The sequence below is a fragment of the Betta splendens genome, chromosome 10 (assembly GCF_900634795.4).
Source record: "Betta splendens chromosome 10, fBetSpl5.4, whole genome shotgun sequence".
Lineage (NCBI taxonomy): Eukaryota > Metazoa > Chordata > Actinopteri > Anabantiformes > Osphronemidae > Betta > Betta splendens.
In genome coordinates, this window is record NC_040890.2 from 15,714,354 (window position 1) to 15,737,491 (window position 23,138).

A 23,138-nucleotide genomic window follows, 5' to 3' on the forward strand; every position below is an offset into this window, starting at 1 on the left:
ACACAACCCCAAGGAATGAGCAACATGTTAGTTGAACTGGTTGTAATTGCTACTATGTGGCGTTAATAATATCACACATCAAAGTCTGTTCACAGGCGTTTAGGAGTACGACTACATGTGCTAAGCAAGTGGCCTCACATGAGTAGAATGGAATTGGGGTCGGTCGGGGGCAAAGGCGACGAGTGAAAATGAAAGATGCGAAGTTAGAAAGATGCGACCTCATCAGTGTAGTCTGTTGCTCATCTTTTCATCTGTGTCTGGGGCTACTTTAGCCACTAGCAACGTAACGAAGCCTAATCTCAGACTAGACTGTAAGTGGCCAAGTTGCAGGATGGGTAACAGATTGTTCAGAGATAGTATAAAAAAAAAGCAAATTGTCTTTTATAGCCGTTTTAATGGAAAAGATGCCTGAGCAGATAAGCCCAAGAAACAAGGCGTAAACAACTTAAAAGCACTAACATTTCTGCATAACAAATTTACTGGAGGACTCAGGATTTTTAATGTCTCTGGCTACAGGTTGTTATAATAACAGCCAATTGTAAGTCAGTGCAGCAAGAGTTAAATGCAGGCATGGGCTCACTTCATCAATAAAAGCATCTTTGTCACAGGAATAGGTTTGATGCATCAAAGAAGTGGAGAAGCCTCAGCTTTTGTTTAACCACGCCTTTCTGTTTAAGGTTCAGTCTTAGAGTGTGAGTCTCCTGAGGAAAGTACCCGGCTCTCTAGCTGCTCAGTGTTCCAGTATGGCCACCAGTTACTCACTAACTGCTTGTCTTACATTTGACTGATTTGAAAGCAGCTGCCTACTGTCTAGAAGCAATGTGGATACAAGCACTGAGCAGAGCCAGAGAAGTCCTGGCCTAAGATTTTAACTACTCACTTAGCTGACAATTATTATATAGTTATTTTTTATAAAAGTAAATATAATGCAAATATTTTGAAAGTGACAGTTTTTCACAGCAGAATCAGAAACAAATATTTGTTGTGATAGCACACAAATTGTTGTTCAATTTCTCCAGCTTTTGCGCTCTATTCTCACTTCAACCGTCCTATTTTTATAAGCAAACAAAGCCACTAAGCTGCTTATGAGATAAATATGGATGTGCGATTGACAGCAGTTGTGTCTCCTCATTACTTCTTGTTGGTCATTTTGTTCTCACAGAATGGCTCCAGTCACATGAATCTCAGAATGTAAACACATTCAGTAATGAGCTAAAAGTGGAAGCAGTCCACTACAATAAGAGATTAGGGCTTTAAACACACACTCGTTCCTTTTTTACCCACATACATCACACCTAATCACTTATTCTTCGCTGACTTTTACCCTCCCGCAACAGGCTCCAACTGTGTCACAGCTCACCTCAGTCTTTCAAACTTTTCCACTGTCAGCTGCTCCTTTACTCTCAAACTCTATGTTCTGTTTGAAGTTAATACAGTTTTATATTAAAGGCAGATGATTATGTGAGAAATTGAATAATGTCACCATTAAAGGTCAGAGCGATCAGAGTGACTGACATCAGATGAATGGAAATGTGCCAGCTCGACAGCAGATTTTAAAACCTCAATAATTAAATACAAAGGCATTTTTTAAGGGCTCTGAAAGTGGCTGGAGAACGGAGGCAGCCCACAGGAGAAGTAGAACAGCCATTCTGTCTGGAAGGCTTTTAAACCCCAGCTCTGAGTATACTCAAATATATTGATAAGTTTTAGATGGAAAACGTATTTCCATTGTAGGTGTTGGGCTCATATGAGGTGCAGCACTGTTTCCTGTGATCTAATCAGTTCCTTTCAAAGTTCTGTAAAGTAACATCAGGCCAATTTCAAACCCATTTTCCAGCATTTCTTACAGTATGCTGTAAGTTTTTGGCCTCATCTTTGGTACCAGGCTACAATTACTTCACTTTCCACTGCAGTGTGATGAAACTGCCATGATCTAGTCTGTTAGGAGACAGGTTTGGTTTCACAAGAGGCTCAGGGCATTGAGAACAAAGACTTGGCGGTTGGAAAGGAGTTTGGGAAATGATAGAGTTTAAAGAATGAGACGACTGTGGCAGTGATGTCTTCTTGCTCCTCTCTGACCAGTCAAGTTTTAAAAACTGATTTGTCACACTGTTTTATTGGATACTTCACTTTCTTTGAGAGACAGTAAAGGAGGAAGAAGCAGTAACCTTATAACCAACTTTTTACCTCTAGATTGAAAAAAAATGCAGACTTATTCATTGGAAAAGCTGACACACACTGAATTGGTCAATGCACTTTTTTTACTCTGAATTGTCAGTTTTAGATGCTTTTTATTTCCACAGCTGTGGAATATATTATTCTCAGACGAAGCTTATATTGGTAATGTTTGAGAAGCGGTTTATCTTAAATAATAAAAACTTACAACTGAGAGTAGAATTTAATTCCCCATATCTGTCACTTTAACTGCTTGTGCCAGTAAATTAGAATCGCTCCAAGGAAATGTTTATTACTTTTGGGGTAAATGAACTAATACCCACTAAGCAAAACACACTAAAGAGAAAAACTCACCAGTTCGTGTCTCCTTAATGATCTGAAGACTGAACAGGTCAAACATAATGTTTGTTTGGTAGATGTGACTGAAATAAGGGAATCAAATCAATGATTTTTAGCCATTTGGGACATTTTTCCATTCTCATGAAATGGTTAAAAATGCACCAAAATTTTCAGTTTGTGCTCAAAACGAAGAATAATTCTTTGGTGCAAACATTTCAATATTCACTTTGCAACTGTAACTTGACAGCCTGATCACACGGGGTGCTGAATACAGTAATTGTGTGGTTCAGTAGTGACATGCTTGGAGCTGAACGTCTGTTATTAGGTTATGTAACCTTGACCAACTGCAAGTGTTAAACCTGTTTGTAGATCAGAGCAATAGCTACTTTTAAACAGAGGCACAAATAAATAAAATTATCTGTATGTATTGTGTGGCCTCAAGTGGTATTAATGTTTAGGTAAAACTCCCAGCACGGTCACTGTCTCATACTTTTACTCTGGATTAAAGAACCAAGTTATCTTTGAGGGAAGCGTGAATGTGTGATGGGTTGTCTGTTCACGGTGGCACTACCGGCTTCAAATGAGATTCATGACAGACCCCCTTACGAGAGGCCAGCCAATATGCTAGGTAATAGCATGCTTGGCAGTACTTATCTGTCTCCATTAAAGACACAGGTCATATCCCACAATGTCAAAACCATTAAATCAAAAAATATAGCATGATCACCGGCTGATGCTGGTCACCGTTAAAGAGAAGCTCAGATGGAGAATGGAGGGCTAGTTCATCACGTACAGTAAAAACTCTAAAGACAAACTAAAAAACGATGGCAGGCAGAGAATATAAAAAGAATAGGAATTAATATTAGAAGGGTTATGGCCAATTTGCATATGATTATGTGCTGCTAGTTTTTTCACTGCAACCATTAGCAGTTTGAGTGCCACTGGAGATCACTTCTTATGCTTTCAGTTTATGAAATGAATATGAAATGCCATCACCTTGTGCTACAATTGGGACTCGCTCTTTGAAATGAAACGACCGTGATGTGACCGTGGTGCACCTTTTGCCATTTTGAGTTAACACTGCAGAAAATGCTTATCTACTCCCAAAAAAATAACTTACATGGCACAATTGTGCCTAATTCTATATGATTTCTAGGCTCTGTGTGGGTCTGCCAAAACGAGCTCCGCTGCACATTTGTCAAGCAGATAAGATCAAAGTTTAGACTTTTAACTACTTGCCTGGGATTCATTTTTTTTATTTTTTTCATAACTGTAGAGGAAGTAGAGATTGACTTCGGGTTCCACAACTCCACCGAATTTGAGAAGTGACCCCCTGCTAGATTAAAGTCTTCTTCAAGATCTGCAGCCACAGACTGAACATTAGTGCCTGAGGTTTACATGTCAGCTCTGATCAAGAAGCCAGAGAGTCAATATTCCCGATGAACAAGCCTTAATAAACCACGCTTGCTGCAAAAATATCGGTTGATTTGTACTTCCCACAGTCAAAGATGACATCTTCAAACGTCCAACAGTCAAAACAAGGAAAATCACTTTTTGGCCTTTATAATGTTAAACAGACAAAATAACAGTTGCAAACATTAATCAATCATTGATGAGAAGTACTATATTTATAAAAGATGAAAATAGATCATTTAAATATGAACAATTACACACATTACTAAATATTTAGCGCCTAAGTCCCCAAGCACCTGTGTTTCTGAGACATGCCAAAAAACCCAAATGTTTTCACCTCAACACGGTCTGACTGACGGTGAACACAATGAAGTACAAAGACATTTTTGACTGTTATAACAGGACTTCATCCAACAAAGAGAGGCAAGAAAAGCCAGGAAATAATCCAACAATGCCAGGTCCCTAATGGCCCCAATTCCCAGCTGAGAAATACTGCTCTGTATGTTTGCTTTAAAAGCTCTTTCTGCAAAATTGTGTGTTTTTTTAAATCTCTGTGTTGGCTTGCAGGTATCTGGAGCAGTTAGTAGGGTAATGTGTGTGCTCAGTTTCAGTCCATGTAAGACCTGGATGTGACTGGAAGAGATGGATTGAGTCCACAGTTTGTGACCTTTGCTCTTAGCTAATTGAATTTGGGCAGATGGCTAACCTGCTGGAATCAACGTCTCCACCATTTAAAACCTCAAAGGTGCTGTAGAATAAAATTCAGTGTAGTCGTTAATGAAATGTGGTTGCAGGAGGTGGGTTGTTGTTTCTGTGCTTTTTTTAAAGTCTTTTATCATCAGATGAATTATGACAAAAAAAAGTGTCATTACCATAAAGGTCATTACATAAGGAGAGAAGATGATTCATAAAACAAATTCTATTATTTTCCATTCAGCATTCCTTACTGGCATCTCCTTTCATTCATCCACTGATCTACGTCTAAAGAGCATATTAATAATGAATGAAGGTACGAGATAATGCACATCCCTGCCTTTGTTAAGCATGAGAACTGGTGCCAATTAAAATGGGAATAATCATCCTCTGTGGTGTCATAGCAATCAGTAGGTTTAATTATATTAGTTAACAGCGTGGCAGGAGGACGGGGACGGACGCATGTGTGCATAGTGACAAAGCATCACAGAGCCAACAACACGCAGCTCCCCTCCTTTAAAACTGTGGATCGCTTCTACAAAAATCAATATTGCACTGGCTTCATTGGAGTACAATGAGAGGAGGTAGCTCAGAGGCACTTCCTTGTGACGCATGTACTGCCCAGGATGGTCACTTTTAGTGGGTTTACTGGAATAAACTAAACTTGCACAGCAAATGCCGGATACATGGCTCGATGTAGAATTGATACGCATACATACATATAAAGTACTTACTGTGGACAACTGCAAACACCAAACACAAGAAATGCATGTAGACGACGTTTCTTATATACCCACACACAAACGCGCGCGTGCACACGCACGCCCAGACGCGCACACTGGAACGTGCGCCCCTGCGTAAAGCTCGTTTACATCGCCCACTACACAGCGCCGTGTAACCCAGCTCATCCCAGACGGATAATTCGCGTCATTTACTCATTAATAACTAATTAAAAATGTCATTTTTCCTCACTGACATCTTAAACATGACACATCGTGGCACACGTACGATTTAATTATACAGCAGAAGCCACAGGGAAGAAATGACCGACACAATTCCGTCTGTGTGATTAATGTGGTTTGAAATAAATAAATAAATATAATTTAACGCCAAGTAAGTTGGATTTTGTTGTCTTCCAGCTAAGGAAAGGCATTCGGTAAATTTGATTCAAGTCGTTACTTACCCAAAGTTATGAGATGAAACAGGTAAACTCCCCACAGATCCATCTCTGTGTAATTTTAGATGCGCGATTACGCGTCGGACGTGCACCTACAGCTGTATAGTTATACGACAAGAGGAGCGTATCCCGTTATGCTTGTGGGGAGCATTATAGGCAAAATGAGAATGCGCCGTTTAAAAATCCTTAATTCGTCTTTCTAGCTTGTTGTTGCTCTTTTTCGATTTTCTTAGAATCCCATCAGTTTTTTCCAACACGTCGTCACAGTCGCGCTTTTGCGCAAAGCCATGCGTAATAACGCGAGTGAAAGTTGTCCTGCGAGCTGTATGGTCCGATGTTCTGTACGAGAGAGAGAGAGAGAGAGAGAACCTTCTGTTGCGCGTCGAGATGGTCGCACGAGTCCTTGAGTTGCTGCTAGAGAGATGCTCCGTGCTGCCGGGAAGAACCACGGCCAAGGAGCCGAGAGAGAGAGAGGGAGAGAGAGTGGAAAGTGTTGTGCACGAGGGGACGGTAAACAGGCTGGTTATGTGGACAGAGCATCTCTAGCAGTAATAAAGTGTGACATTAGATTAAATCTGTAGCCGGAACGTTATAATGTATTATTCCTATGGGGACTTGAACTTGATCTTATTTTATGCCATTTACCCTTTTTTAAGTGGTGGGTGTTGCATCTTCAATTCTTATGAGTTTGTGAGATTGCCATTTAATAGTTGGTGTCACATATTCAGCTCTTTTATTAGCTCAAGGTCTAACCCATAGCTTTCTGCTTATGTAATGTAGAGTGTAACTGAAATAATTAAAAAGACAGATGGGAAAAATGAGTGTGCAGTTTATACTTAGGGGTTGTGTTCTGAGGCAGCTGCTTGACTCTAAGCCGCAAAATGTCTGTCAAGGTCTTATTTACTATTTTTCTATAGCTCATTTTCAAAATGTCACTTTTTTGACTCTAGTCAGTCATGATCAAATGCCTTACAAGCCTAAATCTGAGAGTTGCAGTACAGTTGTGGTAAAAAAAAAAATTAATAGGGCTATTAAGGCTCTAGACTCTCTGCAAGTAGTGCCTGTGCTGACAGAGGTCTTTTGGCTCTCAATGAAGAAACAGATGAACTCTCGGAAGAGGCAGATTTGGGGCAACCTCAACCAGAAAATGATTTCATTTTAGGTGTCCTGTGCACAGTCTGAGCACTCTTCTCTAAATTCATGTAGACAGGGCACCTCTCATTCTGTACAATGCACACAGACTGTCCCCACTGAATCTATTATAAGTCAGATCGTTTATAGAAATACAGCATACATTAAACTGCTCATTTTTACTGCTGTTATAGTAAGTAATAGCAATGACAAAATTTCTGCTGTGAATAATAATCACACTGTAAAAGATTAAGGTGTACAGTGTTAACTGTAGGTGTAGGTGCACATTTCCAGATATGTATTAAACAGACAATTTAAATTTTTTTTTTTAACAAAGTTGTTTTACTTCAAATCAAAAAGAACCTGGCACCTGCAGAGGTGGAACCAGTTTCTGGGCACCACCGACTTCCAAAGCTGCAAAGCTCGTTGTTCTGATGCGCTCACTGATTTGAAACAGACATTTATTGATTCTTTGGTTTTAAGAATTCAACTTTTGCACCATCTGTTCATTTTATGGTTCAGAACCCCTTTGTTGTTCCGAACAGAACATCAGCCAGCCAGGATGTGCAGTTGGAGTTTGTTGACTCATCCCTTTAGTATGTCTCCAAAACAACAACAACAAATGGAGTTTCCAGATGATCCATGCAAACAAAGCTGGTGAAGAGCAGATAAAAAGGGTCATCATGTTGAATTGGCCAGACTCTGTGTTTGTACTTTACTGTATGTGTTTGTGTGAGTGTGTGTCTGCCAGTGTCTGTAAAGCCACCCAGGGTCCAAAAGGATGATCCAGTTGTGTATGAAGACAGAATGAAGACCTCTGAAGAGGCTGCTGGCGTTATCTTTACTGACATTCATGGCTGCTTCACTTCAGCCTTTCACTGGAGTAACATGAGCTGGCAACATTAATATTTCCAAAGTCGTAGTTCAAAGTTCCTATTTTTTATGCTGAGGCCTCAGATTGGAAAGACTGTAACTGTAAAATGCTTTAACGCCTCGCCGATTGTAATTTTACCTCCCTAACAAGCCTGCGATGAGAATATTTGGCACAATGCATTAGCATCTCTGTTGGGAGTTGGAGTACTTAAACGTGGGGAGATGGGCTCTGAGAATGCTTTATGAATCTTTAAAGAGTGACTCAATGCCATGGGGATCTTTTGGCAAAGTACGTATTTGCAATGTGTCTCTGCATTTGTAATTCAAATCAACATTAAATTTTGCAGGAGTGAAAAAGCAGCGTCAACAGTTTAGAGAAAATTAGACAGAAAATGTTTATTTTCCTCTAAACCACTTAAATCTTTGGCTCAGGACCAATGGACTATGGCCACACGGGGTTTTGTCTTTTTTCCCTCTGAAATTAACACACAGCAACCTTACGTGATCTGAATCACCTCAAATGTAATGTTGTCTGTGGAAATTTCAAATTGGAGTTAAGTCGGAGTCTGCTTCTGCTGTAATCTCCCGTCGGTGGCGCCAGGATTTCGAACTTCTCTAACAATATGGAGAGAAGGTGGCGTTTAAATAACGGACATCGACAGCTCTCACTTCTCGCCCGAGGCAAAGGTGCGTTGAATTCCTATCTGCGAGAGCCAGAGCAGCGCGGACACCACATTAATGAGGGATTAGTTATTTTACCCATAATCACTGCTGTGTCAAAGCGCCAGAGCTGCGTGATGAAGAAGGGCTTTGTACGTATTTGTTGGAACAGCTTTAACAGTTTAACAGCGACGCTTACTGCCAAACGCAGACTTCATACTTCAGCGCGAGGAGCTAAAACACACTGGCCTCATTTCCCTCTGCTTCAAAGTGGAGCGTCCCATTTGATGCGCACCTATTTTTTGTTTTGTTGTAGCGTTTGGAGAGGAGCTTAAAGCTGCTACGCGCCATTGGCGCAGCCACACAGTCACATTTCTTCTGCCTGACTGGTTGGGTGGAGCCAGGCTGTGTAAAAACAATATGTGGTTACAGTCTGTCACATACTTCAATACTTGAGACACTTTGTTACGTATGATAATGTAGTAATAAGTGCAGAATGGTGGCAGTCTTCATGTTGTGGCCATGTTTTGGATGCTGGAGACCCACATTTTGTCTTGTTTGTTCATGCTGAACAGATAAAGCTGCAGTGTTTTGTACAGATCTTTGTTTCTGCGTGTTGTTTGGTTAGCGACAGGTTAGATTCCTGCAGAAGCCGTGGCCAGATTTACACAATGCTGTAAGTTTGGAGTTTGTGAATTGCTGCCACCTCTGGTTAAAGGCCTTGAACCTGAGATGGCTGAACGGTGCAGGGCTTTGAATGTGCTCGTCTTAATGTGACATGTCAGTCGGTGCAGCTTCTAGCTCAATGTTGGTACAGTCGGTGGAGACACTGTGCTGTCCCCGTCCTGCATCACCACGTTTACAGTGCTTCCCTAATGTCTGTATTAAACCAGTCAGTAGGGTGTTAATCCGTCGGCCGCACCCCTGCACACGCCGGTGGAGTCAGCTAATCGGGTGAAATGTTTTATTATGGCTTTAGTTTAAATTGTTTCTTTTTTTAATTAGCAGTATAATTTGAGACCAGAGCTCGCTGCCTTTCAGAAGCAATTAACTGCCATTCATTGAAGTGTTGTGTGGTAAACACATTTCACAGACGTCCCTGGATAGAAAGCCTCACCCGTAGCTTTACCGCAGGTAGCGCAAAGGATGTAGTGAGCTCGTCATTATTTTGTTTATTTGTCATCCACGCAAGCAGCAAAATGTGGAAGCCGCTCGGAGGCTAGAAGTAGTGTCACCTCACAGACGGTATCTGTTAGCAGCGCTTTTGCTTTTCAGACATCTACGCTGGTCTGGACACACAGACACCAGTGATTCACGGCAGCACATAACTCACCCTGTAAGGAAGACCGACGGGTTCAGAGGGCGAGACGCCGGTTCATGTTGCAGGGACCAATAATGAGGCTGGTGACATGTGTTTCAGCACTTCATTCTGCACCTCCCACCAGTCGCACAGTTTACGACGGAGGAGGCCATACACACATTCTGGACCCAGGACAGCGACGCCGCGTCTGTAATTGATTGCGAACAGAGTGGCGGTTGTGACGCTCCCGTTCCTCTTTCCTGGAGCTGCGTGTGCCAGCGTACAGGACCGCGCCGCGCCTTCACAGCGCCAGCGCCAGCGCCTCGCCCCTGATTACGGGCCGGGGCTTAACCGGCTTTAATGACGCCGCCGTTCCCGCGGCTCGGCCAGTATCGGTAGCGAGTCCGGCTGCGCGTGGCGCCCCAAAGCCGGCGCCGTGCCAAACGGAGCAGCGCTCGCGCGGTGCCAGACTGCGTGGCGGGCGCTCGCACAGACGGCCACTCCGTTACCTCTCACTGCAGCAGATGGCGCGTCTCATGCACACTGCGTGGAAGGTTATGTTTCTGCTCGGCGGATGCCTGTGTGCGTCTTAGTGCGTCAGAATCTGTGTGGGTGAGCGCGAGCGTGCGTGCGTGCGCGTGTGTTTTTTGGTCTCCTCTGACATTTTGATGAGAATTAATGCTGTTTACCGCGTCTTTTTAAGCAAGACACTCTGAGCAGATGTTCGTGGGAAGTGAAGCTGCTACTGAAAACAAATTTGAAGCACATGCGACTCAGTTAATATATTCTCAACTTTCAGTACTCACTAATGGGATTGCTCAAGTCATGATCATTCCATTTACTGCTTATAAATCTGTACAACGGACGTGAATGCAGATCCTGCACGTGATAATTCACATTCAGAGGATTCTCCTCTACTGGAGCCTGTATGGATTGCACATGCCGTTCTCCCTTGTCTGTTGTGTGAGGGGTTTCCTTTAAAGCTAACACAGTAAGTGAATCGCTTTGTTCTCCTTGAGCCGACTGCGAATGAGCGCGGCCTCAGGCAAAAGCCAGTCCCTCATTCTGCAGGCGCTCAGAAGCAGAGGGGACCTCTGCAGCTGTGTTTTGGGCTGCTCTGCTTTGCCCTATTTGTCCTGTGTTGTCTCTTCAGGGTCTCCCTCTGAGAGAGATGGAGTTCCTCATGTTGCCCCTGCTGGTGATTGTTGCTGCATATGCTCGTAACAGTGACATCGCTGTACGCGTTCAGGGAAATCATCAGTAGGAAGTAGATTCCTAGGACTACAGTCCTATATCTCCTGGGTCATTGCTCTAAACATGAGTACATCACTAAACCTTTAATTTGCTGGAAACCATAACGTTTTCCATCAGTTTTAATCTTCAAAGAAAACGATCCGATTCAAAGACCAGGAATAACTCTGTGGCCTGACTGTTCTGCACCACGGTCCATACAAAAACATGATCGCGGCAGCAGAGCAGAGTTCCTAGAAGAAAGGGCCGTGTGATATATGTGCCTTTTTTATATTTAAACCGACGATGACTCACCATGAGGTCAGAACTGATCTCGGACACATCTGCTCAAATTTGTATATCATTGGTTGGTGCAGGGCTGAGATATGTGTGTCTCCGGGCTGCTCCTACGCTCCAGGCCCCATTACTGACTTTAAGTGAAGCCAGCATGACCACCACCGACCAAACGGCGCTACAATCTCCTCTGGTGCCATCGAGTGCAGATCAGTATTCAGCTGACAGCGCTGGCAGGACCCTCTGTGATGTGCTGGAGTTTTATAGCTGAACTTTTACTTTCTCATGCGGTGAAAATCAGATGTTTTCACACAACTCATGATGAACAAAGGCGTTAAACTGCGGGTGTTAAAGGTAAACCGTTTTCAAACTAAATGCCGTAACACTAAACTAAATCCTTTGTTCTTTTTAAAAAGCCAGCGTCTCAGAAACCAGCTTTAATAATACACGGCCACTGTGACGGAGAGAGATTGGGTTCACCTCCGGTCCATGGCTTTGTTGTGAACTGTGCTTTCGCACTGACCTGACCTGGAGACCACTTCATTGATGTTGTACATGCAGGTCATGTATGTGAGTCTCCTGGGAAAAACACAATTAGCCAAATAAGACGGCAAACTGTGGTGTGGGCAGAGGTCAGAGGGGGGAACACTACGGTTTCCGCGCTGCTTGTGAAGCCAACAGCTCTGTAGCAAGGCTGTTTCTGGTCTCCTAAAATGGAAGCCTATTACTTTGACTGTTTTCTCAGTTTCCTTTCATAACAACATAGTTTTTTCGACTTCTAACTGTAGTTTATTGTTGCTTATTGTCAATACACAAGTGTACATGCACATCAATATACCAGAAAGCTAAAGTGCACTTATTTCTTCCTACACACACACACACACACACACAAGTGTTGTTTTCATGGAGCATTTCACATAATTTCCATAATGTATTCTATCTCAAACTTTGAAGTCATCATCACTTTCATTTCTCCACAAACAAGCTGAAGTAGCAATTTACCTTGTCTTTATTTAATAGGCTGCAGAGTGAGCGGTTGAAGTCAGGGTGTCTGTCTTCAGCGGCAAAATGAATTTGCAATTTGCAATGAGTCGCTTCCATCTAAGTAGTTATTCATGAAATTAGCTGTTTGGCAATGTGGATGAATGCAGCTGAAAATTCGCACAGCGGTTTGCGAGTCGCCTTTGTCTTTTTATTCCCTGTTAGCGTGATGAAGCTCCTTGTTCTTTCCTATTACCAGGGAAATTAGCACGTGCTTGTTGGGGTTTGAGGACGAGTCGTGAGGGGAGTTAGCTAAAAGCACGAGACGCTGAAAGTTTTATGGTTTCCATGTGCGATCATTAATTATCTGCACTTTGCACCATATGTGTGATGTATGTTAGATGGAAGCCGACCTCTGTATCGGGGTGTGATTCACTCTTTTAGCCTTGAGGCAAAGCGATGTGATCCTTCAGCTCATGCACTATTCAGCTGTAGGTTACATTTCTTCGCAGTGCTTATACTTGCCTGAGGTTTCCATGAATATTGCAAAGTAGCATGCTCTATGATAAACTCCATGTTTTGTGCAGTGTATCCCATTACTTCATGAATTATGGCTCAAGGTTATAGCCCAAGGATATTTGATGTTCAGCAGGGTTCATATTAAGTCACTTTTTCTCCCAGATATCAGTGCTGAGGGAAATTTCTCTGTTTTTAAATTAACGTTTGGTTTGAATTGGAAAGTTGTCATTATTGTAACTGATGCTTCTCCAAGCCATAAGTTGTCTGACTCCTTCCATTCTGTACATCACCAACCCTTCTGATGACCATTGTGCATGTGCATGACCTGTACTGCAGTCTGAAGGTGATTATCCTAAGTATTAATCTGCTGTAACACAAGTATAAACCTATGCGTCACTGAGGCTAGTTTGTGGTGTGCCTGCTGACAGCTTCTCAGCCCATTCAGTATGTGGAATGAAGTAGAAATGAGAGTTTATCAGACATAACCTCAATTAGAAATAGCTATAGTCAGTAATGTGGTGTGGAAATACCAAGTGCTTAGTTTACAGTTTGTCTCTGGTATTCAGGTTTTTGAATGTGGTCATTTTAAAAGGGAGGGCTGTCTTACTAAGGTTATTTTAGGATCTGCTTCCCGGCCCAGACAGACAGAAAGCTCTTATATCAACTCGTTCTCTGGACGCTATAGCTGTAATGTCTACAGCGTCCAGTCTCCTCTGTCCTGACGTTATTACCCACTTGGCTCAGTCCAGCCTGTCCACTCCTTCATGGACTCACCTCACATGAACTCTGTAGGCCCATGGCATTTAGCTCCTAGACTGCCTAAGGCTCATGGGAAATGGTGTTCCTTAAAGGCCGTAACAAAGCCAAATATCAAATAAACTGCATTCAGGCTGCTAAACAAACTGGTATGCATGTAAACATGTATTGTGCAGTCTGTGGAAGCTGTGTTCTATACATACAGTGACTTGTATACTTGTGGAACAGATAGAAGAAGCGGCACGCTCACTCGCACATTTTTAATTAAATCACAGCCTTTCGCGGTCGTGTAATTGCATTGATAATGCGTGATAATGATCGATCGATCATGCAGCCCCGCTTCTACCTGACTTTGCTGGATTTCACTTCTCCGTGGGTTCCTAACTGTCTTACAAAGAGCACCGTCTTACATCAACCTTGATCTGCAGCTGTTTATCTTAATTGTCTCAATGAAAGGTACATTTTACAACCATGCAGACATTTAAACAAATCCTGCCCCTAAACAGCTTTCCAAGATCACAGATGAATATAGTTATTATATGCCTAGGATTTATTTCACCTTCACCTCAGCGAACCACTGTTGTACATTTTAGAAGTGTCGAATACAATCGATGCTGATTAAAATTATGTAATAGCCAATATTTTAGGTAATAATTGGTCTCATTATACTTGTGAGAATTAGAAGAAGATTGCTGACAAATTACTTCTCTCCTAACATGAAAATTAACTAAATTAATTGTAGCTGCTGTGTGTTATTCTTTGGCTGTTGTCGAAGTAAAGAGTGAATTGACTGAAGCTGAATAATTAGGCTCATTAAACCCATGTTGTGAATTTTAAATAATTTACTTGAAAATAATACTGTTATACTTGCCTATGAAGTCCCCGGGGAGTTGAATCTCATCTCAGATTCACATTGAGGTTAGTCAGGGTAATATGACCAAGGGAAATCAGTGCTAAGGTGCTTCTAAAAGCAAGAAAACAGCATTTGGGTTGAACTGTGCTTGGATCCGCTTCTCTGCTAAGTTATGAGACAATGTGATTGAAAGTGGCCCATCTAGGTTTGCATTTTCCCCGAACATCACCAGACGCGACTATATAAAAAATTTTATCACCTGCTCAGACGTGGCAATTGGAGTCATATGCATTGACGTATTCTATGGTAAAACCATATTGTGATGCGTTGCACAAAGTACACAGTTATTCAGGTCCATGGGAAATGTGCCCCTGTGTCCTCTGGGGAGTGACAGTGAATGGGAAGATTCAGAATCCGCTCGGCTGGAGGAGGATTACATCCCACAGAGTCTTGTGAGGAGAAAGACACAGATGCTGCATTGATCCTGCTGATAAACACTGAATGGCTGGAAGCTTGAGTAAGTGTCAGGTTTCCCAAACGGAAATGCCAAGACGGCCCGGGATGAAGTTTGGTGCAGTGCATAGGAGATTTGCAGATAAGCCGCCAAAATATAAAATAACATATGCGCTTTGCCAATAATTCACATAATCGTCACACTTAAATTGAGTTGAAGGAAACTGGATCTTGATGAGAGACAGACCTAATTGCAGTGATGTAACAGGTTTATTCTAGTACAACAATAATAATACTAATAGTAATTTGTTTCAATGAAAAATTTGACATTTTGAAATACACATCACTGTATATTATACATTATGTCACTGTTCTTTTCATAATACCCACAAAAATTTGAAATTTAGAATCTGAATAACTGTATAGATGGAACATTTACACATTTAATGAAAGAGGATGAAGATTTATTCTAAGACTTTGCAACACTTTATTTTATGGGTTTGTGAATTACAAATTTTGTCTCATAAGAGCTTTGGAACAAAATTAATTTTGTGCTAATGCAATCAGTTGGACACTGGTACAGCTTCAAGAGTTTCACAGAGAGGAAAGCAGGTGAGCCTAAGATGCAAACTATGAAAATCTACAGGCTACTTTCCTATAATTACTATACGTTTAATGTTCTCTGATATTTTTTATTATTTGTTTATTTTTGTGCCAATTGCCATGTAAAGGTCTAATATAGCAGTATATAGGAACCTCTATTTTAAAATTTATAATGTTCATTTATTGAATATATGCCAAAACCTGTTAATCCCTTCCGTAATCTAGCATAATACATTACAAATTATAGCAATATTTCATTTACTCCTCTTTAGGGTAAAATAATGTTCAGCGTGGTAATTTATCCAGATACTAAACTGAGATAATCCCACTTTAAACTGGTTTTATATTGGCACATGCTTCCAAGCAGCACTGTTAAAGTAAAAGCCACCTAAAACCTGAAATTTTCCATTGTAAGACTAATAAAGGCATTCTATCTATCGCAAAGTGAGTGAAGGCAGAGGACAACGTGGTCGTCGAGTGGAGCTCTTCCCTCCTGACCACACAAGAGAAGAGAAGAGTCTTTGTGGAGAAGACAGGATGCTGCACAGCAGAGGAAACAAAACAATCTCAGCCCTACTGCTCAGTAATTTGCTCAGTGTGAAATGAGTCTTGTGTTTGTATGAGCAGGATCGGTGGCCACCCGTCAGGTAGGGACTGTGGAGACGGGGCCAAGAGGACCTGGTGAATTAGGGCTACATTCATAGAGTCTCCAGGGAGGTCCACTGATTGCCTGCAGCACTGCTAATTGATTTAGTGCAAGGTCGGAGTCTGAGTGACAGAGGGTAAAGGGAGGAATTTCCTGTTTCTGCATCTATAATTCAGCAGCTTCCTGTGTGTGTGTGAGTGTGTGTGTGTGTGTGTGTGTGTGTGTTTGTGTGTGTGCGGAGAAGCCGTATATACAGTATGAGGGACCATATCTTTGTCTGTAATAAGTTTCTGTTAGCAAGCTTTCAAAGTAAAGCGAATATACTGAATGACTTTTTCAGTAGCTTTTAACAGTGAACCTCACAGGTGACGACGCTTTTAGCTCAGCTGCGTGATTCACAGGGCGTCTCTTCAGTGAAAGCCACAGTCATCGCAATCTAATAACTTCGTCATCAATAAGTTATTATTGTAGACTGCTGAGTGAAAACCCCCAAAGGTCCCAGAAAAATGGATCAGACTCAGACTGAACTAAGTGTTTCCATGTGCATTTTGTAGCTTTAAATACTTTGATACGGGTTATCTTACCATTGATTTCTATGTTATAGTTATGTCTGTGTAAGGTCGAACTCTTGATAGTATGGTTACCCATGGCAACAGCCGAAGAGCAAAGCTGTCATTGTAATCCAGCAGCAGCTTCCTTCAACCTACATTTACTGTAGTCCTATTTTTAAATGTTAAAGGACGTTCACTTGCTCCACAATCAGCCTCTTATAGCTTAAATACTATTTCTATCTAGTATGATATTATGTTATGATAATACCCCTATGCATTGATTGATTGCCCTAAACTGTCAGGAGATTAATAGGTATTTCCTTATTAATTTAATGGTATTGTTATTATTGTACCTGTCCTCATTCAACATGTTTCACCATCTGAACACACATGGGTTTAGACAGGAACATGAGCTGTTCATGCTATGCTTTTGGTGTAAATGTGGTGGAAAGTAATCTCTGTTCCTTTAACTGAGGGTTGACATGCGTAGGTTTGCTACTAAACTGGAGACAGACAGATTAGACGTGTTGTTCGTATATTCGAGTTATTTTCTCCTCTCAATATTAAAGGTTCATTCTTCTCTCCGGTCAGAGACACTTCAACGATTTCTGCTTCAGTGTAATTTAATTGTGATGATGACCTGAAAAGCTGTGCAGAGCAGTAGAAGTGGGCTAGATGGACTTTATATTTTTTATTGATGTAACTTTAGACTTTTCTGCAGCTTTTCTACTTTGCAAATGCAGCCTTTATGGAGCATTGTTGTAAATGTGTGTTGTGTGAGTGTTCCTGTTGGTACTGTACACCTTTTGGTGATGCTGTGTTTAACTGAGCTTTTCTGTTAACTGGGTGGTGTAGTAGGCTTTTCAAGCTGTCTAAACCGGCCGTCTGCCAACACTTCCCACTGTGCAGCCCCTTTGAAGGTCTTGTGGATTTCCCTCTGGTGGCTCGAGACTCTTCAACCAGCCACACAAACAGGCCGACAGCTTGGTGAGAGAGGCCTTTGTCTTCACGCTCTTCCTCCATAATGGTCGCGTTGTCCCATTACTTTTGATAGAACACTGTAAATCTGTGATGCAGTCTTTGCCGTTAGCAGATGACAGAGCTTCATGTGAAGTGTGCACAGAGGCTAATTTCATTCAAAGCGCTTTAATAGCTAAAAAGTGTTTTCACAAATCCCTAAAGCAATTAAGTTAGCAGAATTACTAAACCTAAACCCATTTCAGAGTGCACAACAGAGTTTTCCTTAAAGACAGAAAGTGGTCCCTCTTTTACTTAGTCTGTGGACATATTTCAGCCGGAGAGTCCTGCTTGAGGCTACAATGACCCATAACTCCCAAATATGACTCCCGAGTCACCGTTTCTTGACTTGTGGACTGTCAGAGGAGAACAGAAGAAGAGATGGAGCAGTGTATGTGCTCTCGAAACAGAAAAGCTGTTTACCATATGCAAACCCTTCACAGAAAAAGAAATACTGGCTCAGCCCAAGATTTCAAATGCCCTAAAGCAACCTGAGCATCTCTAACTCAACCCCACAAAGTATCCCACCTTCCGCTCCACAGAAGAAAAAAAAGACTTCCCATCATATTAAAGAGAAACATCTGTCACTTCAGGGGCCTTCATCCCGTGTCACACTAAACAGGTTTATGTTAACAAAATGCTAAATGTCTCCTGAGGAACCACGGTAGAATTACGGTGTTGGGTATGGGATTTGTTGGGTTGATTCCCCTACCACAGAGGTTCAGGCCTTAATCATATTTCCAGCTTGTGCTCGGATCCAACTTTCTGTCCCGGTGGATTTTGCACCTCTAAGCTCAATCATGAAACTTTGGCACAGTTCAGTTTTACACAACAAGGGCTTTCAGTTGCACTTCCATCTGGAGAACAAGACGTTTTGTGCGTCATAGTATAGACAGACGCACCTGATGCAGCAACTGATCACGTCTGTACTGGTCTGTGGAGGATTGTGTACTTAAACTAAGTATGGAGTCATCTGAGGAATAGTTTGGGCTCAATGCTGCTGGTGCTACATGCTTTGAAAACCTTCCCATTTAAATGTTTTATCTATTTATTTCATAAACAGACGTTGGATCCAATAGAAACCAGTTGCTAGATAATATACTTTTTGCTTGTTCCAGCACGGACGGTGCTCAGTAATTAGATGATGTCCTGAGGTGATATTGATGACTAGCAATATTTTCTCCAATAAAAGAGACCCAGCCTGTAGCACAAGGCTTATGATGTGCTATAAAGCCTGAAGATTATTTATTTACTCGTAATATTTAATGGCTAACTGCGATGAAGAACTAAAGAAAAGGCCAACCTTTGCATAACAAATGTTTTGGGGAATAGATGTGTTTCCTAATCAATTTCGTATCTAATATATTACAAACAAGTTTTGTCAATATATGCAGTTAATGTGGCCACATGTGGGAAAAGTCTGTACTGTTGATACAACCACCATATTTTAAATAAACAATAATAGGTACCTCTTTGTGAATTTTCAAAGTCTTAGATCTGAGATATTAGAATCTGTCTCTCGCATTTACGCTTGATGCACGTTTCCCGTCTACCTGCAGTTTTTCTGTTAGCTTTCAATCAGACTACTGTGAGGCCACCCTGAAACTAGTTCATGTTGGATGCCGAGATCTGCTTTGGGTCACTTTGCTGTGGTAGAACACAGCCTGTTTCCACTTTCCCTCCCTGACATTGCATCCAGTGTTTGCTGATGTTCAGTGCCGTCCATTGTTCCCATGCATTCGTGCAGTGTTTCTTGTGCCGCTAGCACACAGATAATATTGTTGGTTTTCATTCCAGTGTGTACCAGTTGGCTTCAAAGTTGTTTTAGTTTTATATTTATCAGTGATAGTACATGTATAACACATGTGTACCCACTGGGTTGACTCACCCTGAAAGCATAATGAAGGAGCCCAGTAAAGCCAGAGTTCCTATGTAGTCTTTTTATGTGTAATCAATGGGAATTATGAGGACCTCAAATAGGGGCACAAAGCATTAGGCCCCGGCTTCCTTCCCCTCCCTCGTGTTGGTCAAAGCGTGTCCTGAGGGTATATGGTGATGAGTGAAGAAGGAGGCGGCGGCTCGGTTTCACACGCAGCCCATTTCATTTGGGACACAGCAGTGAAATTTACAGATGAGGCATCATCCCTTTCTTGACTTCAGATGTGGAGACCATCCGTCTTGAAACGATCACTTCACAGTGGTTCCTGCCACTCGCATGCGTATTAATCACACATGGATGGAAAGACTCAGTTCTCATGGGGCCCACAAAGAAGGCTCAGTGTGGGGATCAATATGTAAATAGTCAAATGTCCGGTCATAGCTCTCAGTTCTACTCCTGTCGTTAACTCCCCAACTGCAGCAGAAACAATTAGTTGATTAATTAAATCCTTCACTTAACTGCTTGACTGCACCAAAAATGTAAATATTCTGCTTCGTAGATTTAGACATTCTCTTTCTTTATGATAGTAAAATTGATTATTCATTTTTTTTATTTTTGCTGGAACTCTTAATTCTGACTTTACAAAAACGACAGCTTCCTAAGGTCAGAAACATGGTCAAAGTTTATTAATTGATGATTATGACACAATTGGTTCTCTCCACACTAAAACATAACTACACACTGTGTTGTTATAAAGACGCTTGTGAATGTAGCACTGTTCATCCTTAAGTAGCCCAAAAACTCAATTTAAAAACTGGCTCAATGACAAAAATATTTCGTCCCATTTTTGTAGTTTTGTATAAAAAGATTCCAGCTATAATTGGTTCATGAATGTGACCTTTTATGTGACGAGCGCTCCATCAACCAGCTGCCCACGAGATTGGAGAGAAGCTCTTGATTTTGAATAGCGCCTTATCTAGCCAAGCTATCTTGCTAGCATGCTCCTGGTCCTGTCTAGCGAGCGTAAGCTGCAGATAATTGCACCCTGTTGCTTCTTTTGCATCTCCGACTCTGAAATGCCAGAGCCAGAAAGAAGCATTAGCCTCATCCAGCAAGGATGTGAAAACGAGATAGCAGGAGATAAAGCTGAATGGCCAGAGTGTTTCAAATGCCTCATTTGCACTACATGAGTCAGGCCATGTTTGGTCACAGTGGGAATGTCTGGCTTGACCTTAGAGAAAGAATTCACGCAGGCATTCACAGTTGATCACAGATGACCTCTTTCACATGTAGCACAATGGTCTTATTTTAATTGCCCAAGCCTCAAACGCAGAGGTTTGACAAAATCAAATGTTCCCGTCCTGGGGGGTCTGGGGAATCATCTACCCACACAAGAAAGAAATGATTGAATAATAGATTGAATATTTTAATCAGCTCAGTGTTATTATAGTTAACAATGTTTACCTGTTGAGCAGTTAATGGATTATAATAGTTAAGGCAATCCAGTCGGAGAGGGAGCGAATGTTTGAATAGACTTTCGTGCCCATCTATCCAGGCGAGAGATCTTTATTGCTATTCCTGGAGCAGCTAGCTCAAAATCCATAAATCCCTAGTTGACTTGACACGCCGGCTACACCAACTAATTAGCTCCGCGTTTCCAGAGTCAACAATGTTGGTTGAGCTTTCCATCAATCTTTCCAAAAAAAATGCTCACATTCCTGCTTCTGTGTGTCAGGGTCGCAGAAATGGAGCACCTCCTCATGTCAGAGCTGGACTGGAGTTTGAATCCGAAGCCTTTCCTCCCGGGTCCTCCGTCAGATAGTCACAAACAGCGTGTGTGTTTTACTGCACATCCTTTTGTAACGTTTGTAACGCTAAAGCCTTCATTTGGATGATTCACAACTCAATTCTTCATGTTCCGTTCCACTGGCTCAAGCTGCGCTGCCAGATTTATTTGACGCCACCGAGGCCTTTCACGTTTCTCCCTGAAGATAAATGTGTGGTTCCTGGGCAGCCCACAGTGCTTCAGAACCGTCCCCGGTGACTGAAGAGCAGAGGTACTGACGAATTTTAATGTTTAATGTTGGGCTGAAGTGAACCGCAAAAAGCAGCCTTGTTTGCGTTCTTAAACTGTATGTCTCTGGCGTGTTTGTTTTAATGCAGGGTGAGCTAAAGTGCTATAACCTTGCTTCAGGTTGGCTGATTTCACATGAAGCAGTCATTCATCACATTAGTCCTGGATTCGGCCTCCGAGGCAGCCATGGTGCCTGTTGTGGTAACTAATGTGGACAGCAACTAATGTAGGCTGGAGATTGTTTCCATATGGGGCCTGTTTCAAACAGCCCGTCGTTGCCCCGGCTTCCATTTCATAGTTTGCCCACTTCAAGCACGCAAATTGAAATAGTTAAGACAACTTTGGCACTAGTAGCCATAAACAACACAAACCTCCGTATCCCTGGCAGATAAATCAACAACAGGTTGTTGGAGGAGAGAGGGTTTAGGGTGCCAGAGTTAACCTGCCTGACCTGCTGTTTATTGTTTATTTACAGGTTGTGTTCTAAAAATCTAACTTCATTAGTTTACCCAGAAAACTACTACTTAGAAAATTGTGCTCAACTCTTGTTAGTCAATTAAGCAGTAATTAAAAAATCATAGTTTAAGCTTCTCCAGCTTTTTACCGTTTTCTATCAAAGTGACCTATGAACTTTTAAACTTGTTTGAACAAAACAGAAACGTCATTATTCTAAACGAATCAGAAATGATCATTTATGTGACTAGATGGGAGTTGCAGGCACGACGTCGGTCGTCTCGTCATGTGGTGCTTTGAGGATATTATCCAAGTTGCTCCACATCTCACGAGCTCTGACTGAACAGTCATATTTTATTCAGCCAGATAGATTTTGGATCAACGCTGCCTGAGCATCTCATGCTGAGAGATTTATAGCTTGTGATATAGCAGCGTGTGGAGCAGCTTTAAGAGTAAAAATGTATATTTGCTGCAGATGTAACTTTTGAAATTGGACAAATCTGTTTACACAGAGTCAACAGTTTCTTCTTGTATATATTAATGTAACAACTGCCCTTTGTACTCAAAATATTTTTTCTGCATAGTAATAACTACAACTTATCGATCTTTTCTCTCTTGTCTCCTTCTTGGCTCAAACATTTACGTAATTTTCCTGCTTCCTCAATCCTCCATCTTTCTGGCCCACTTCACCCAGAGCTCCCTCTGTGACCTTCCTTTCTCTACTTGAAACAGCGGTGGCCCATAGTATACGTCCGCCGGCCCGAGCTCGACCCCCTCAGAGGGCTGCCACGCCAAAGTTACACAGCTCCTGCGGCGATTCTGGCACCGCTTCAGAGAGCGGCGTCCAGCGATGGAGAGGCTTCGACGGGAGGATGCGTCCAGAGGTCCGGCCTCCTGCCGCTGGGTCCCAGGTGTGTATCCTAATGTGCTCTTTTCTCTTTGGCGCATCCTGGTTGAATTAGCGTTTGATGTAAATGCAACAACAGCTACATAATTGGCTGGAGCTAATGTGTCATGACGGGAGGCGCTCAGAGAAAGTATGAAATATGCTTAACTTTGTAAAGGCTC

General features: G+C 41.9%; 1 protein-coding gene and 1 long non-coding RNA gene across 4 annotated transcripts in view; one reads left to right on the forward strand and one right to left on the reverse strand.

Annotated features, from left to right (window-relative positions):
- gfra4b (GDNF family receptor alpha 4b) overlaps nucleotides 1-6,285 on the reverse strand; it is a 30,672-nt gene extending 24,387 nt beyond the window's left edge. Inside the window, exon 1 of the mRNA XM_029165946.3 lies at nucleotides 5,804-6,285. Coding sequence (XP_029021779.1) covers nucleotides 5,804-5,846 — 43 coding nt within the window. The 5' untranslated portion in view covers nucleotides 5,847-6,285. The remainder of the gene's footprint in view (nucleotides 1-5,803) is intronic.
- The window catches only part of LOC114864930 (uncharacterized), a 62,671-nt gene that overhangs the window by 33,868 nt on the left and 5,665 nt on the right, over nucleotides 1-23,138 (forward strand). Inside the window, exons 1-2 of one of the 3 annotated variants that reach the window (XR_008695908.1) lie at nucleotides 18,562-21,600; nucleotides 22,765-22,981. This is a non-coding gene — a long non-coding RNA (uncharacterized LOC114864930). Of the gene's footprint in view, nucleotides 1-18,561; nucleotides 21,601-22,764; nucleotides 22,982-23,138 lie in introns of those variants that run through there. The other 2 variants (XR_003787445.3, XR_003787446.3) reach the window with 2 other exon arrangements.